The sequence below is a fragment of the Falco cherrug genome, chromosome 8 (assembly GCF_023634085.1).
Source record: "Falco cherrug isolate bFalChe1 chromosome 8, bFalChe1.pri, whole genome shotgun sequence".
In the NCBI taxonomy this organism is placed as follows: domain Eukaryota; kingdom Metazoa; phylum Chordata; class Aves; order Falconiformes; family Falconidae; genus Falco; species Falco cherrug.
Window position 1 is genome coordinate 33,750,637 of NC_073704.1, and position 16,830 is coordinate 33,767,466.

The 16,830-nt window shown below is 39.3% G+C and overlaps 1 protein-coding gene across 2 annotated transcripts; it reads right to left on the reverse strand.

Annotated features, from left to right (window-relative positions):
* Positions 1–4,067: 4,067 nt before the first annotated feature.
* DDX18 (DEAD-box helicase 18) lies at positions 4,068–16,201 on the reverse strand. Of its 2 annotated transcripts, none has more exons than XM_055718992.1 (14): positions 16,000–16,201; positions 15,677–15,853; positions 14,538–14,681; positions 13,902–14,037; positions 13,319–13,419; positions 13,007–13,206; positions 12,804–12,918; positions 10,720–10,859; positions 9,712–9,873; positions 8,754–8,906; positions 7,925–8,038; positions 6,938–6,994; positions 5,434–5,611; positions 4,068–4,807 (listed from the first exon to the last, which is right to left on the reverse strand). In XM_055718992.1, the coding sequence occupies exons 1-14, from the start codon at positions 16,115–16,117 to the stop codon at positions 4,665–4,667; spliced, it is 1,938 nt and encodes a 645-aa protein (XP_055574967.1). In that variant the 5' UTR covers positions 16,118–16,201; the 3' UTR covers positions 4,068–4,664. The 2 variants fall into 2 exon arrangements, with proteins under 2 accessions (XP_055574967.1, XP_055574966.1); XM_055718991.1 differs by having other exon boundaries at positions 15,677–15,859.
* Between the last annotated feature and the right edge of the window lie 629 nt (positions 16,202–16,830).

Consider the following 16,830-nt stretch of genomic DNA (forward strand, 5'->3'; position numbering starts at 1 on the left):
CAAGAACACCTATCCAGAGCTTATAAGGAAGACTCAATAGGTCCTACAAATTCACATTGTCTGTCAACCCCTGTGAGCAAACATTTAGGTTCAGTTATGTAGAGTAACACATACAATATTCATGTAATTCTCAACATTCGTAGGTGATTGCAACAACTCATAGAGGAGCTCAGAAAGCTTGGAGCATCTAAACATCTTTAGATGACAGCCAAAATAAAGAGAAACATTTGGAAGAACTTTTGGAACTGTTATACAAGATTTTGCAGAGCCTGTAATTTTCTTTTTTTTCATTTTGACCAACTGGGAAAATACAGGAGATGGCTGTTTTTTTCAGTGTTGTAGCTTACAAAAGTGTTTGGGAAGATAGACTGCTATTGTACAGTGTGCTCAGATATTTTTTTAAAAAGTGAATGCAGTTCTTAAGCTAGATGACACCAATATAACAAAGTAAGCATGTGTCTAGACAGCACCCCGATTTTTCCATTTGTCTTCCATTCTCTCAGTGGCATCCTTCCTATACCTCTCCTCACAACTCCATATCAAAAGCTTATCACAGTGGCTAAAGAGAGAGAAAAAAAGGTAATCTTTTCCCCACGTGGCTGTGCAATAAAGAGATTTGACACAAGCAACATTATAGTATTTATGACTTTGATGCAAGCCAGCAAATTTTTTAGAAGCAAAGAGCATTCCAGTTGAAAAGGCTGGATTCTTATTATCATGGCTCAACATCTTCTATAAATCTAGGGCAAAAAGTAGCATCAAAAACAGTTGCATGAATTCTCTTGTCAGGACAAACAACTAAAATCCTGAGGAAACCGAACTAGTACAACAAACGCCAAGAGCACACAGATTTTACTTTGCATGCCTAGCCAGTTTATTCCAGGCTTCTTTCAGCATTGTTAGTTTGAACAAAATACCAGCCCACCTCTTAAGGGCTAATAACTGGCTCTTTTCTAGTTGTTAGGTTTTTAGATCTCTGTAAAAGCCCTTGTTAAGTTTTGGGGGGGTTGAATTAACTGGACAACCATCCTCTAAACAGAACATTGGTAGAACTGGGGGGAAAAAAAAAAAAAAAAAAAAAAAAAGGGAAAAAAAAGTCACAGACCTGTGCTGTGTCCTGTCAGTAGCCAGCCTTCCTTCACAGTGGGAAGAAATTGGAGACCTCTACTAAAATGTGTGGTGTTTTTTTTTTTTTTTTTTAAATCACATAGTCCTTTTCACTCTTCCTGTGAGAACTTGCTTCCCCTAAGCCTTAGATTACTGGCTTGAAAGCAAATCATTACAGTACCTAAAGCTTACTTAAACTGAGTCAACTCATACGTGAAACAAAAGGGCTAATTACTGCCAAAATATAAACAACTTATTTACCGCAGACCTACATAGATAGCATCTCACCCAGTTCTCAAGTATTCTTGCTCTGTGCTGTCAATAAACATGCCCTCTAGCTGCGACAAATACGATGGCAACACTTTCTGACTAGTCTTGTGCTTGTCTGTAACTCGGCAGCGTTATGGCACAGGAAACTCGTATCATGACAAGATTTTTCATGATTATGAGCAGTAGGCTCAGCAATGGAATTCTCCTTTATGGGCCTGTTCCAGGAACTGTCAAAAAAATCTTCCAGTTCATGCAGGACAGTTTTGATCACCCTCTTAAGTGGTTTAAAGAGTCCAATTTCTTTGTCAAGGTTCTCGGATAAAGAAGGCAATTTCTCAAGGCACACAATATTAGTCCCCAACCTATCAGTCACTGTTATGAGACAAGCCTTGAGAGTCTGATGGCTGAGGTCTATTAACTGCTCACAAGATTGATAACAGGGTAAGTTGCAAAGGAAACAGATTTCCAATCAGTTTGACAATCTTTTAAACTTCTTGCAACACCATAGTAGAATAGATGCTGCCTGATACACACAGATATTTCATCAGAAACTATTTTTCACTTATGATTCCATAAACAAAAAGAAAGGTAACTGCATCTACACAACCCAGGAAGCTGGAGCCCTGCTCTTTCAATTCCCACTTAGTCTCAGCTCAGGAATTTATCTTCTGCTTAATCAGGAAATTACAGCATAAAATAGCAGACTATGTAGCTACTACAGGCTGGGCTGCTGTTACATGTTTATGTTTATGTAACAGCATTAACTTTTTTTTTTTTAGGGTAAGCTAGTACTACTCTAGACCAACACCATCCAGTCTTTTCATCTCCTAGATGAGATCACTTCAAAGATTTTTTTTTATTACGGTATATAAGAAAAGGCAAATAAAATGTACTAGGGAGTTGTGCAGACTTGTGCCAAACTCCTGTTTTTCAATTTCCTTGTTTCAGACTTAGAAACTGACAGTGCCTCAACTCTTCTGCAAAAATTAGGTGGAGCTGGAGGTTGTCCAGCTGCTGGGAAAGCAGTCAGCTTTCTGCTCCCAGAACAAGGAGCAACAGAAAAAAGCCGTTCTCTGTGAAGTAGATTTTTGCCTACAGAGCAAAGTAGCCGGAATTCTGATGGGCTTTTAAGCCCAACCAGTTCTGGCTATGCAGCACATGGTCAGACAGGTGGTCACTGACTGTGCCCATCATCTCAGCTTTTTTCCTGTTCCAAACAAATACTCCACACTACTTCATTCACACTGCTTGTTCCCACATAACCACGCTCTGATCTTTACAGTGGTTTACTGTAGCTTTGCTTACATCTCTTTCCAAGTAAATGATTTTGCAGTTCATCTCAGTCTGTCAGAGTTAATTTCACTATAATGTAAGTTAATTCCCATACTGTAACTGCACAGCTTGCAGATGTAGACAAAACCCCTTAACTGTATGATGCTGTAGATCTCAGAGGAAATTCTTAACATGTGCTATTAATGAACAAGCATGAGAACTATTTTGACATCTATTATTTATAAATATATAAGAAACCCCAGAATCAAAGATTAGAACGCAATGCCCAGGCATCACCTGCTTAGTATTGCTTACCCTTCAGAGCAGATTTTGCTTTTTCATTGCAACTCTGGAAGCATAAGACACTCAAATCCTAGTAACAAAATTAATCTACTTAAATATTTTGACCTATCAGAAGTCCTTAATATCTGACCAATGGTATTACGAGTTTTGAAAAGCCCATTAGGGCTTAAAGTCAGTTGTTTCATAGAAAAGGGAAAAAAAGGCAAAAGAAGGCAACACAGTTCTAAATGATGAAAGCACTGGAACAGAATGGTCCTACTGTTTTCCCCAAACCCCAATCCGGTTTCTCCAAAGGTCAAAAGAAAGTTTGCCAGTGTTTTTCTGCAATACTTCCAACGCACATGCCATAGTTTTAAATCTGACATGCTACTTCAAAAGACCTAAGGAACAACAAACAGCCCATTTGATACTGGAATAACTACATATGCTTTTGTATTTATAATTGGTCCTGGATTACATTTTAGATGTAAATTAAAAGCTGTTCTACTGTAATCACACAGGGCCCAGATTTCTGGATTGTGACATTTCTTTCCTTGCATTGACAGATTTTTAAAGTACTATTGCCCACCACCACTGTAGCCTTGTAAGAACATACCTACCTCTACAATTGTAGATACGAAAACAATACACGTAATAGACTCTACTTTGGCCCAAACGTATTCTTTTTGTAGTTAGTCTCCACTTTTCTTCTGTTTGCAATGTGTATTCCCCTCCTCTTCCACTGCAGTCTTTCTATTTCTCCCTCAAAATATTCTTCGAGTGTATTTATATCCCATTTCAATTACCGAGTCTCCCCACCCCCTCAATCCTGTGGTAGTATCTTGGACCTAATAAACTAATACTAAGAAACAATTCACTTTTGTACTTACAAGAAACCAGTGCAAAAACTCTCACTGCATCAAGGTTATGGAGCATTTTAAAAAAACAGTATCTGGGCTAAGTGCTTCAATTTATGCAATTTGCGTTTCTTGATTCTTTGCATATTCATAAGTGAGTACACTAGACTACCAGATTGATAAATTCAGATTTAAAGAGAACAGGAAAGAAAACCAAACTAGAATGTTACCATTTTATCACAACATTAAAAGAAACAAGTGTTAAGCATGTCTCAGATGTAGTTTAAGAGATTTTTTTTTAATCTTGGACACTGTACTTGTAATACAGATATGACTGAAATGAATCATAAGTTCATACAACCTTAATTATTTATAGGTATGTTCTGTTCTAAAGGAGTCTTCCTCCATTCTTCAGCATATTTGATGGACAGAGCAGAGATCTGTAGCACTAAAAACCCTAGTAATGATTCATGTGATTTTTTTTTTTAATCTTAAATCTTACACTGTAATCTGTTGTATTGTGTAATCCAACAATTTTCAGAGGCCTGCATAGGAAAAAAGGGTAAATGAAGGAAATTCTTCTATAAAACCTGGGTTTTTTCTTTAATAAAAAGCACTATAGTATTGACTTAAGGTAATTATATTCAGCTATCTTTTTCCTTACAACAAGTGTGGCAACATTAGCTAGCCATATTCTCCCTTTCTATCTTTAGTCTGCCTTCCAATGAGTCTTCCTGTATAAAATATGTTCCCAGAAACAAAACCATAAAGACCCCTAAAACGTGAATAGAGCAGTTTATATTGGAAGTAACTCCAAGATGGTTTTGATCAAGGTAGTCTATTCCAATGCCACAAGCCATTTTAATGAACATGTAATTAACGAGAAAACTGCCGACGGTCCGATTTCTTGCTGATGTGTTTGAAGATTTTAGCTTTGTGGACATTCTTTGCTTTCTGGTAACCAAATCCCCCACCTCCACCTCTTTTCTGTAGTCTTCTGCCATGGTTGCTGTTAACATCTGGAATTTTATTGGTTAAAGAACTTAAAAAGGAATAATTTGAAATGTTGCTTTTTAGATATTGTAAGGGTTAATAATGTGAGAAAAAGTAGCAGCATTATACAAAAAGCTGAGTTGCGTAACTACAGACAAAACTAGAACTTTGTGCCTGTGATTGTAAATAATGCTTTTATTCCTCCAGTTGTCCAGCTAAGTTGGCCAAAGTACTGCTTCAAATTCCATCCACTGGCAGGTTTGATAGTAGCCTAGATACAGTCTTCTATTTCATGCTCTTGCCCCTCTGTTTCAATATTCCATGATTATTAAACTTAAACACTTACCTTTCAATGAAAGTATTTTACATGGATGAGAAAAATACTCTAGAAGATGTATGCATGTATGCATTCCAGTTATCTGCCACCCCACAGCAACTGAAGTGCATACAGCATGTACGTGCACTAAGACATAGATGTTTGTAGGCATTTTTTGTAGTTTTAGTATTTGGTATTTAACATTTTCTTTGATGCATTTATGCGATTAATAGCAAAAAAAAATCATCAGGATTTGAAGTAGCATAGGAATTATCAATGAGTTGCATTTAACATAACACAGAAATTCAGCTTTGAAACACTGTAGTAAAAGGATACTGAGGTCAACAAATGGAGGAACTTTAAAACCAAATGAAAGGCTGACTTTGGGAAGATCCAAGTTATTGACATTATAGATCTGCTTCAGAGAATGGGAGTCGTAAGCTCTAATGTAAGCTTTGTATGCTTCCTGGGCTGACTTGTGAAGGAAGTAGTTCTTCTCAATCAGTTTTTCCAGCTGGTGAGGGATAAAAAAACCCCAAAACAAAATAAGAGGCATATCCAATTATAGCTGTACCAAACGTATAAATCATATTCAAGCAGATTATTTACTGTGTGAGCTGCAGTGACATTCGCTATTCATTTCAGCAAAATTGCCCTGTGACAGTAGAGTGAACATACATATATCAGAGTGCTTTTATAAATAGAGGCACAAAAAAGCCTGAAGCTGAATTACAGTACCAAGCCTCAGCAATATGAAAATTTAAAGAAATATTAAATTGGGTTGTCCCTAACAAGCTAATCGAGGAGTATACAACTGCAGCCACACCACAAAACTGTGTATTGAGAATTAATGGACAACAACAGTATACTTTTATGTCAGACATCTAAACTGTATGAGTCCATGTAATTCTATAAGTAGCCTTATCCATTTGGTGCAAACGCATCATAAAATAAGCAGTATTAATTCTAACACAAAAATGCAGATGCACTAGTGTAGACTAAGACAATTTATTTGTTGTGGGCTAAGTTCCCAATAATCTTTTGGTCCAAGTGCCTCATTTGATGTTTAATGTATATATTAATTCAGCACACTAAAAATAAGTTACATTAGACTTCATTACTTCCTAATACATTTGTAACTAGGATCATCTTTCTCTGCAAGGACTGTCTTCACTGCTTCTAGTACTTGGTATTTCAAATTTAAACTGCAAAGAAATTTTACAGAGCTCTTATCAGAATAATGATTCACAGGACTAAACAACAGTAGAAATCCACATCCACAGAATTATCTACACTGTTCTTATTCAACTTTGTGCTCAATGACTATTTTTGTAGCACTGGAGCACAGAACAGGTTTAGCTGATGCTGGGCTTTATTAACACCAGCTAGTTAAAAATACACCTGGACTGCACACTAACATTTCTAAGTGTTGATACTGGCTCTCTTTCTGCACAGTGAAGTCTAAGTAAATCATCTTTTAAGACATGTTACTCACAATTAATCTGCAGATACACAACTATTCAGTAAAAGCTACCAAGCCCCTGTTTGCTATGCCAGACAAGAACATTCTGTTTAAAAGTTGAAAGCAGGTTTACATCACCGTGGCTTTGTGATGTAATGGGAAAAAACAATTCTTACAAGCAAATAATGATGACAATTTAATACTAGCTATTAAAAGGGACAATATAACAGAAGGATTTACTGCACAGTACTCATCTACAGAAACTTTTCTAAACAAGTGTATGTATTCTTAAACTGCAGCCATTATAGACTATAAATTTCTCCACATAAATTATTACACAGGTATTCAGAGTAGCTGTAGTATGAAGTCATTTCATACCTGAGACTGGATGTCTGAAATTTTTGACCAAGAAAATTCAAATTCACTTAGTGGTACCTTAAACAAAAAAAAAGAAATAAAATATAAAAATTATTTATGCTGTGTAAATAGTGAACGTGTTTAGGACCTAAGACCTGTTGCATTACAGAAGATTCATTTTTTTAATACCACAGCTGTATCATAGAATTGTTTAGGTTGGAAAAGACCTTTATGATCAGAAAATCCAAAGTAAACCCAGCACTGCCAAGTCCACCACTAAACCATGCCCCTCAGCCCCACATCTGCATGTCTTTTAATTACCTCCAGGGATGGTGAATCCACCACTTCCCTGGGCAGCCTGTTCAAATGCTTGACCACCCTTTCAGTAAAGAAATTCTTCCCAATCTCCAATCTAAACCTCCCCTGGGGTAACTTCAGGCTGTTTTCCCCTTGTCCTATTGCTTGCCTTTACATCGATATGCCAGTATTATCACTTCCTTTAAGCTAGAATAGTAAAGGTGCTCAGTATGTCATGTAATTTTACCACTCTAGCTTTTGCTTTAGAAGCTATACCACTTCAATTATAAGTGGCAAAAATCTGGAGAGCAACCAAAAAACCGTGCAGTTTGTTCATACTAAAATGATTATGTTTTGAAGAAAGCTATGCTTCTTTTGGAATTAAACAATATGGAACTGAGTCTTTAAACAGAAAAAAAACCAAAACCTACAGAAGCAACTTCCAGGTTTTTTATTTCCTCTGGATGGTCAAACTCCCAGTATCCTTCCATAGAGAGGTCACAAAAAATTCATTTAATTTTTACTAACACAAGTTGCACATTCGCAAAGCTACTGTATGTACACTTAATATTTACCTTTGTGTTGCTGACTTTAGTCTAAACAACAGAACCTATTTGCTTAAAAAATTAAAATGTTTGATTGTTACAGTTTTTGCCTTTAAAAAACCTGTTGCACAGTTTAAAAAACTTTAAAAGTTAGACATAAGTTTACCCTGGCTTGTTTTAGGTAACGAAGAAAGCCCAGTTCTTCTGGTCGTAAAATGAGCAGAGCGTGCCCTCTACCATTTATGCCTCTGGCAGTTCTACCAACACGATGAATATATTCCTTTTGGAAAAAATAAGAAACAGCAAGTCCAATCAGTCTTTCAAACATGTAATAATCAAACAGCTGCACACCCCACCCTCCATCCCCCCCGATTTTAACATTAGTGTAATACATAATCCATTATTTTTTAAGACTTTTTCTTAGCACTGACACATGGATGAGGGAAACTTAAGTGCTGAAGACGCAAAGCATAATTAGGCTGAGACAGAATCCCTGACTAAAAGTATTTTACCTTTTACTGAAATAAAAAAAAAATCTCACTCTACTATAAATGAAAATAAAACCTTGCTTTTGGTATATTTGCTGTATATGTCAGAATTGAGTTTTTTGAGGTTTGCTTGTTTACACTGGACATTTATTCAAATAAGAAAACCCCAAATTTCCACTGCAAAAGCTGTTAGGAGACAGTGATGCATATTAGCTCATACTCCTCCTGAGAAGAGTTTTGTTGTTTAACTTATTAGATTTCAAATTAATTTAACAGCACAAAGAATAAAGTTTTTAAAAGCAGCTCTTAAAAAGGTTAACAAAGGTCTCAGCTACATGGAGCATTTCCTAGGAGCTGGTCAAAGAAACAGACAAAATCAGCAGTGAGAGATGAACATGGCTGAATCCTGGCCTCTGTCAAGCAGCAGTTTCAACTTTTCTCTACAACTACATTTGTAGCTACGATTTGACTTGCTGCTGCAAAGTTTCTCTTATCTCCTTAACTTACTTTTGGATCATCTGGAGGGTCATACTGGACAATCCAGTCAACTTCAGGAATATCCAATCCTCTCGCAGCTACATCAGTGCACAACAGTATTCCAGATTCTGCATTACAGAACTGGAAAAATGTTGTAGTACGTTTGGTTTGTTTCTGCTTGCCCTAGAAGGAGAAGGGAACAGACGCATTAATGATGAACTATCAACTGAAGGGGAAAGAAAAAAAAAAAAAAAAAGTCTGCCAACTTGTAAGCTTAAATCTCATTTCACATACTATAGCACTGCCAAAAATGTAAAATAATTTGAGGCATCTTTCTGTATAAAAAGGACATTTGCAAATCTAGCAATAAGATAGATTACAGGTTAAAAAACAATCAACCAACTACCATACTTGTATCAGTTCTATCAAAGTATACCAAAAAAACCTCCACAAGAACAAAATTAAAAAAGGACATTTATGGTCAGTTATAACTGTTTCATAAACTTTCAGTCAATTCTTTCTCCTAAACTACACATTTTGTGGTTTTGACAAAATATTTTAAATACTCATCCAAATGGTAAGAACTGGCATAATAAAACCAAACATCACCCTGGCCTTAGAAAAAGCACACAACACTTCAGAGATCACAGCACTTGAATTCCTCTGACAATAGCTTTGCTCCACAAATTGAGTTTTAGTGCTTGTAAAAGGCAACCTCTTGGAAGAAAACAGAAAGCTTTCTACACATAGAGCATAAATTAATATCAGTGTTCAGTCCTGGTCTGGAAAATAGCAAGATTAACAGTATTGAGGTGTTGTTATTATACAGTCTTTATCTCCTTCCTCTACAGACTAATCGAGATCATCATCATTTTTCTGAACGCGGCATCTTTTATTAGAAACCGGACTGAAAAAAACAAGGCAAGTATGTCAGTAGCAACTTACAGGTACCACTACCACATTAAAAATCAATGAATAAAATACTTACATGAATGGCCAAAACAGGCAGATCAATATAGTTGAGTAGTTCATAGTGGTACTTTACTGACATACATGAAGAAAAAAATACCATTAGTTTCTTCTTCCGGTTCTTCTTGAGGAATGTGAATAGCAAAAGGAATCTTTTTTCAGATGGACACACGACATATCCCTGGAAATTTTTAAAATATTGTTAAATAAAGCAGTATGGAACAAACTTTTGTTTCAGCAATACCATTAAATCAGGGAAGTGTTATGTTGTGAAACAAATAATTCTTCCAGCTATACTGGGCCAAACCACTCTGTTTATGGGCTGTCCCTCTCCTTCGTACATGAAACTCCTAAAGATGATAAAGCTGGCAAGAAACTTCTGTACTAACTTGAAATATGAAGTAATTTTAAATTAAAATTACTAGCATAAGTTCAGTGAAAAGTAATTAGTTTACACAATAAAAATTAATTTCCAGAACTTTCAATTACTGACATCAGGCATGAAAAAAAACTGCATAGGTTCCCTAACATTTTTTTTTTATGATGTCAAGAATTTTAGTTTATGGAATTCTTGCTACTGGTTTACTCCATTAAGGTAATAGCTAGCTACCGGTAATTTTATAACAACATTCATCATGTCAACTGCACAAACACAAACTACTGTGCAACTCCATTTAGCTACTATCTGCAGCAGCAATAATGAAATATATCTGAAGTGTATTTATCTCTAGTAACCAACATGAAAATAGTCAGAAAGACAACTGGAGTGTAGGTGTGTAATACAGGTAAGAACAGACAAGTGTAACTATATTACTATTTCATGAGGTTTTATATCATGTGTCCTGCAAACAATGACTAGATACACATAACTTACTATAGTTAGGAGACTAAATAAAGCCCTTCAGGCAATTGACAGCTTTTGCCCATTAGAACGATAAATGCATTTTAAGATAGCGTCTGTACAACCCAGTTAAAAACATACTGGACTTCACAGATCATATTCCTTTTAATAACATCTGTGCTTTACCTGTTCAAGACCATCTACTGTTGCTGTCTCCTTGTTATCATCAACCCCAACGTATAACGGCTCTTTCTTCAGAGAGATCTTTGCCAGATCTTCAACCTTTCTGGTTTGTGTAGCAGAAAAAAGCATTGTCTGTCTGCGCTCTGAAAAAATATTTATTTTGAAAAAGACAGCCTCATTTTTTGAACGAGAATTCAAACAGAAAGTCCATAAAATCTCCAGCTGCAAACTCCCCTACTTTTTTCAATTAAATTCGAGTTTAAACATACTGCTGCTGACAAAGAGAGGTGTAGTTGTATTATGGATCGTACAGTATGTTTACTTAGGCTGCCCCTACCCCCAAAATCCTAACAGCTATCAAAACACAGTATTATCTCTGGGAAAATGTTAATAACTATTTGCAATCCAATTTAGATACAGACCAATGATTTACATAGAGACCAACCTTGTAATTCTAACTATAAATCAGTTTTACTCCCATATTAAAATGCTTGTGTTAAAAAAAAAAAATTCATGCTGGACTGTGCAAGAAAAAAAAACTTACAAAAGCGCATTGTTACTGTTTGTCTCGCAAAATCAGTCTTGAACATACACGTTTGTGCATGCTATTTAGTCATGTGGCAGTCCATCTGTATAGGACCTCAGTGACTTCAAAGGTCTTAGAGCCCGTGTAGGAAATCTGCCTGCCTGTCATCTCTTAGCTCAAATACACATCCTGATCCTGTAACATTTTCTTGTTACACAAGTACATGGAAAATGCAGACTTAGCCTGTTCCATTTCACAGCTGCAAGAACAGTAGCAATTGTTCCTGCTGAACAACTGGTGCCACTGTTTTTGAAAAACTGCTTTTCTATTTCAAAGTGTCTGTTTCAAAATATAATTTACTTCCTAATGAGACAAAAAATATTTAAACTCATGCAAAGTAAAAATTTCTTTTATCTGTAATTTTCCACCATGAAGAACACATCGTTTTCCTACTTCCATTTTTAGCACTGTTCATTAACAGTCCTTATGGGATGTTATTTATTACATTTATATATCTGTATTTTAAACACGCAGATCTGCATTTAAGATGTGGAACCTCAAACTATTTATCACTGCTTTTTCATGTACTGTTTCCATGGGGTTTTTTTTCTACATTTTGAAAGTTAAAGGGAGAGAGCCTGTTTGGCTCTGAGAATGTGTTTAATACATCAATTATAATGAATAGCTAAATGAGAAATTAGGAGAAGATTTCAAGGCAAGTACTTCATCACAGAATGGTTGGGGTTGGAAGGGACCTCTGGAGAGCATCCAGTCCAACCCTCTACTAAAGCAGGTTCACCTAGAGAAGGTATCACGGAGTTGCATCTAGGTGGGTCTTGAACATCTCCAGAGCAGGAGACTTCACAGCCACTCTGGGCAGCCTGTTCCAGTGCTCTGTCACCTTCAAAATAAAGTTCTTCCTCATATTCACACAGAACTACTTCTATTTCAGTTTGTGCCTGCGGCCCTTGTCCTGTCACTGGGCGTCACTGAAAAGAGCCTGGCCCCATTCCCTTGACACTTGCCCTTAAGATACTTGTACAGATGGTAAGATCCCCTCTCCGTCTTTTCTCCAGGCTAAACAGGCGCAGCTCTCTCAGCCTTTCCTCATAAGGGAGATGTTCCAGTCTCCTAAGCTTAAACTGCCTTAAACTTCCCTTCTTAAACGTCCTTAAGATACTGTTCTTGGAGGTATGAAGAAAATTCAAACTGCAAGTCAGAAGACCTTTTCCCTTCTATTTAAGCCTTATTAGGAAATAATGAATTGTAGGAAATAAATGGGCAGCGGAAGATGAATGAAAGAACATAGATGTTAAACTAAAAGGATCTTACATGAATAAAATTATATTCCTAAAGTGCATATGAAAACTCTGTCCTTCAGATGCATGATGTAAAATAAAGTAATATATACTATCAGAAGAAAAGGACAGAGTAAGACAACCACTCTGAAGTGCATTTACAGAACTATAAAAATTAATGACTTCTCTTATAATAATCGAGTCATAAAGGATACATAATGTTAGTCAAATGATTTCCAAGAAAGACAGATTTTTTTTCTTACTTGGTAGAAGTTTTATGATCTGTTTCATTTCTTCTTCAAATCCAACCTCCAAGATACGATCCGCCTCATCAATTACCAAACACTGCAAGTTCTTATACATGAAACCTGGAGTGTTCTAGAAGATTAACAAATTCAGAGCCAGACAAGGACAGGCGTTTTATTATGTTTTACTAACACAGATTAGACATGAATATTTTATCTACCTGCATATGATCCAGCAGTCTTCCTGGTGTTGCCACAATTATGTTGATTCCATTTCCAAGTTTCTGTACTTCTGCTGATCTGTTACTACCCCCCATTATCAGACCATAGGTGTGAACATGATGATTCATAAGTTCTTTAAGAACTCCATAGGTCTGCATAGCAAGCTCCCGAGTAGGAGAAAGAATAATAACACCTGTTCCTAAAAAATATATCAGACAAGAGTAAGTTACAACTTGTCCAATCCCCCTCCCAGCCATGTCCCTAAATGGCCATGCCACAGTAAAATTCCACTGTGAAATAAAGAGCCTTACCGTTTCTAGGCATGAATTTTAGCTTGTAGATGAGCTCTACTGCAGGAATAAGAAACGCAAGTGTTTTGCCACTGCCTGTTTTTGCAGCTGCTAAAATATCCCTGTATACAGCAAAGTTAGAAAAAGTAGTATTTAGTTGATCGTACAGAGAAAGGAACAATCCTATTCTGAACAACAGTGACAATGTAAAAACGTAACAAGGCTTAAAGAAAACCAGTAGAGTTGGTATTAAAGAGTTTGGTGGCAGATGTAGTCCACAGTAATCTGTCACTAGTGACAGCATGAGACAGCGTCTTTGAGACACCCTGATAAGAAGACTAGTGAAAACAGACTTCTCTGCTGCCAAAGCCAGATGCAAAGCAGTTTCCATGAGCTTATCCTAAATACTTTTCAGGTGCAACACAGATATACTTTGTTCACTTGTATTAATGTCTATAAACCAAATACATAAAACATATGAGAAAGTATTTTAAAAACCCCAACAGTTTAGCTGCAGAAAGTCACATTTCATGTAGTTAGCTTGCTAGCAAAATTTACACAACATATGGGGTCAATATAGTGATTGAAAAGATGTATTTCTTACCTGCCTTCCAGAAGCGGCTTAATACTTTTATGCTGAATTTCAGTCATGTGTGTAAAACCCATGTCATTTATGCCTTTCAATGTATTCTCACTGACAACACCAGCCAGGGAAGTAAAAGAATTGTCTTCAAAAGCACCTGAAGAAAGGGGGGGAAAAAAAAATAGTCAAACTTATTCCTTCAATTCCATCCACTGACCTAGATGAAAAAAAATTAAAGGACTTTTCCTTATTCCTTTCTTCCATAATATCCTAAGACACTGACAAAATACTCCCTATTAATGTGTCCCTAAGAATACTACAAAGCTGTTAAAACACGAATGCACTGCTGCTCCTGCCAAGTTTACTAGTCATACACCTCCATCTTGCTCTTAATTGACTTTTTCCTCTGCAGTAAAACATTATGTGGGTATATAGGTTTTTAAATGTTTTCACTAGAAATTTTAAGACTAACAAGAGTGTGCATATAATGCAAATTTCAAAGAACAGTAACTGAGTGACAACTGTACAGTTGCCAGTGTCATGTCACTGACATTCAAACATCTGACTTATAAAACTAATTTGAAAACTGAAACTTGCTCTGGAAGAAAGTGTCAGACCCTGGATTTTTGCACACGTGAAAAAGAGAATGCAAGATACCTGTTACACCTAATGGTAAACTGGGCACTTCATCCTCCTCTCCCTCCTCCTCCTCCACTTCTTTCTCTCCAGAATCCTGCTTATCTTCATCTTCTACCTCCACAGATTCATCTTCTTCAGTTTTTGCTTTTTTAGTTTCTGTATCTAGAATGTTATTTTACAGTAGACAAGTCAGAGATACGAAGGATATGTTCATCATTAAAAGTTGTTCCACAGAGTGAATTTCTTTAGGCTATAAACCATGTACAAATGTCATGCTTTTTTCATGGTGTGGGAGCAGGGCAGGAGAAGGGGAGGCAAGTTTCTGTGGAAATTTCTGAGGCAGACAGCAAAAATATTCCTAAGCTCCTTCCACACAATCCACTTTGCATAGTAGAATAACAAAGCTTAATGTATATTATATGACATTTTCTGTGGAAACATGATAAATTATCCTTTAACAAGTTACAAAATTATTTCCTATCTGTAATGCAGCCATCAACTTTCCAACACAGTTTGTGCTCAGGACATGTGAAATGCAATGTCTCCGTTCTGCTTTAAATACCTGAATCTGCTGAGTGTGACAGCACCTCTTTATCTGCATAACCGTAGTAAGTGGCACAAAGATAAATACTTAAGGGATAGAAGCTTCAAATACCTATGTGCGTATGTGTCTCTATACATATATACATGTAAAAATATACACAGATGTAGCAGCGCTTGTGGGGTATAGTTTTTGGGGGTAGTTTTCCAGCATACTTTAGTTTCATAATACAAAGCTGTTGCCCAAGGTGGGATGCACTGCTGGAAGATGTGCTGGCTGCACATTCAAGCACTGACGGCACCCAGCTGTCAAAGCTCTGCTTTGGGTTGACGTGTTTGATATCTATTATAAGCAAGCAAACAACCATACTTTGTGTTATAAAACAGAATCCTATGCAACAACTGGTTGCTACTGGTTTAGTATGTATTAAAGCTCCAAAGTTACAGCTGGAACAGGACCGGTAATGCCGAGGACCTCCCGGGCACACCAGGGTGCTGGCCACAGCCGGGCCCACGAACTCTGTCCGACAGGGCGGAAACCGACAGTAGGCGCTTTCCGGGGTCCCCAGGAACACCTCAGTGCTGAGGGCCTGGCTGTGTTTGTCACGCTAACGTACCGCCCTGAGCATCAGCCGCCGCCTTCCTCTTCTTCTTCTTCTTCTTCCTCGCCTCCCCGCCGCGGGGAGCGACCGCCGCCTCCCCGCGCTCCTCGGCCGCCGCCGGCTCTACCCCGGGGGCCTCTGCTTCGGGGGCGACCGCCGCCGCGGTGCCCTGCGATGCCGCCTCGCCGGGCACGGGCACTGCACGGCGCGGGGGCACGTTCCGGAGAGACAAGGGGGGGAAAAACACAACATCAGCGACGGCTCCGCAAGCGCTCGGCCGGGGAGAGGCCCCGCAGGGCCGCCCGCCCGTCCCCGTCCCCGTCCCGTCCCCGTCGTACCTGCCCCCTCGGCCTCCCGCAGCTTCAGGTTGCGCTGCCGCAGCTTCAGGTTGCGCTTGTGGATCTTCCTGCGGAGCAGCCGCATGGGCAGGTTGCCCGCGGCCACCGACACCGACATCGCCGCCGCCCGGCCCCGCTCAGCCCGCCACGCGTGGGGGGTGCAGCGCGGCGCACGCGGGCCCGCCGGAACCGCCGCCCGGCCGCCAGGCCTGATGGGCGGCCCGCAGCGCCCCCCGGCGGCCCGGAGGTGACAGCGCCGGCCGGCAGCGGCTGGGTCACCCCTGCGGCGGGGCGAGCCCGGGCACGGCTACCGCGCCGCGCCGCCTGTCCGGCCGTGGGCGCTTGTCCCCGCTGCCCGTCCCTTAGCGCCCCGTTTTACCCCTGGGAAGGGACTCGCCGTCTCCGCCACAGGCACCCGTTACCCCACAGCGCCCCTTCGCCCGGTAGCGCTGCCTCCGCTGGTGGTTACAGGTGCTTAACTCCAACGCGAGGAGTTATGTTCCCGGGCATCCATCCACCTGCGCGGTGCCACATGTAGGAGAGGTGGTTTCAGGTACCCCCTGCGTGCCCTCCCGCGGGCAGCCCCTGCCTCCCTCCAGCGCCAAGCTCTGACACTTTCGGGCCGGCAGGACCCCCGGCGCCGACCCCGGGGATAAAGCACAGAGCCGTGCCGTCGGGGCGGTCCTGCATCTTCCGTAGCCGCCTGGCCCACTGCCGGCTCCTCCTGATAGCTGCGAAAAACGTGGAAACCCCCTGGGCTTTCAGTGCCAGCCAGCGGGCCAGGTCTGGGAGCCGGCCGCTTCCAGGGCACGGTTTCTTGGAGCTCTGTTA

Excerpts from the sequence above, each read along its gene's own strand:
- DDX18 (XM_055718991.1), bottom strand. The coding sequence starts at position 16,117 with ATGTCGGTGTCGGTGGCCGCGGGCAACCTGCCCATGCGGCTGCTCCGC. Across the intron at positions 6,995-7,924 it reads GTTACCTAAAACAAGCCAGG|GTACCACTAAGTGAATTTGA; the intron begins GTAAACTTATGT and ends TTTTTGTTTAAG. Across the intron at positions 5,612-6,937 it reads TTTCAGACATCCAGTCTCAG|CTGGAAAAACTGATTGAGAA; the intron begins GTATGAAATGAC and ends ATCCCTCACCAG.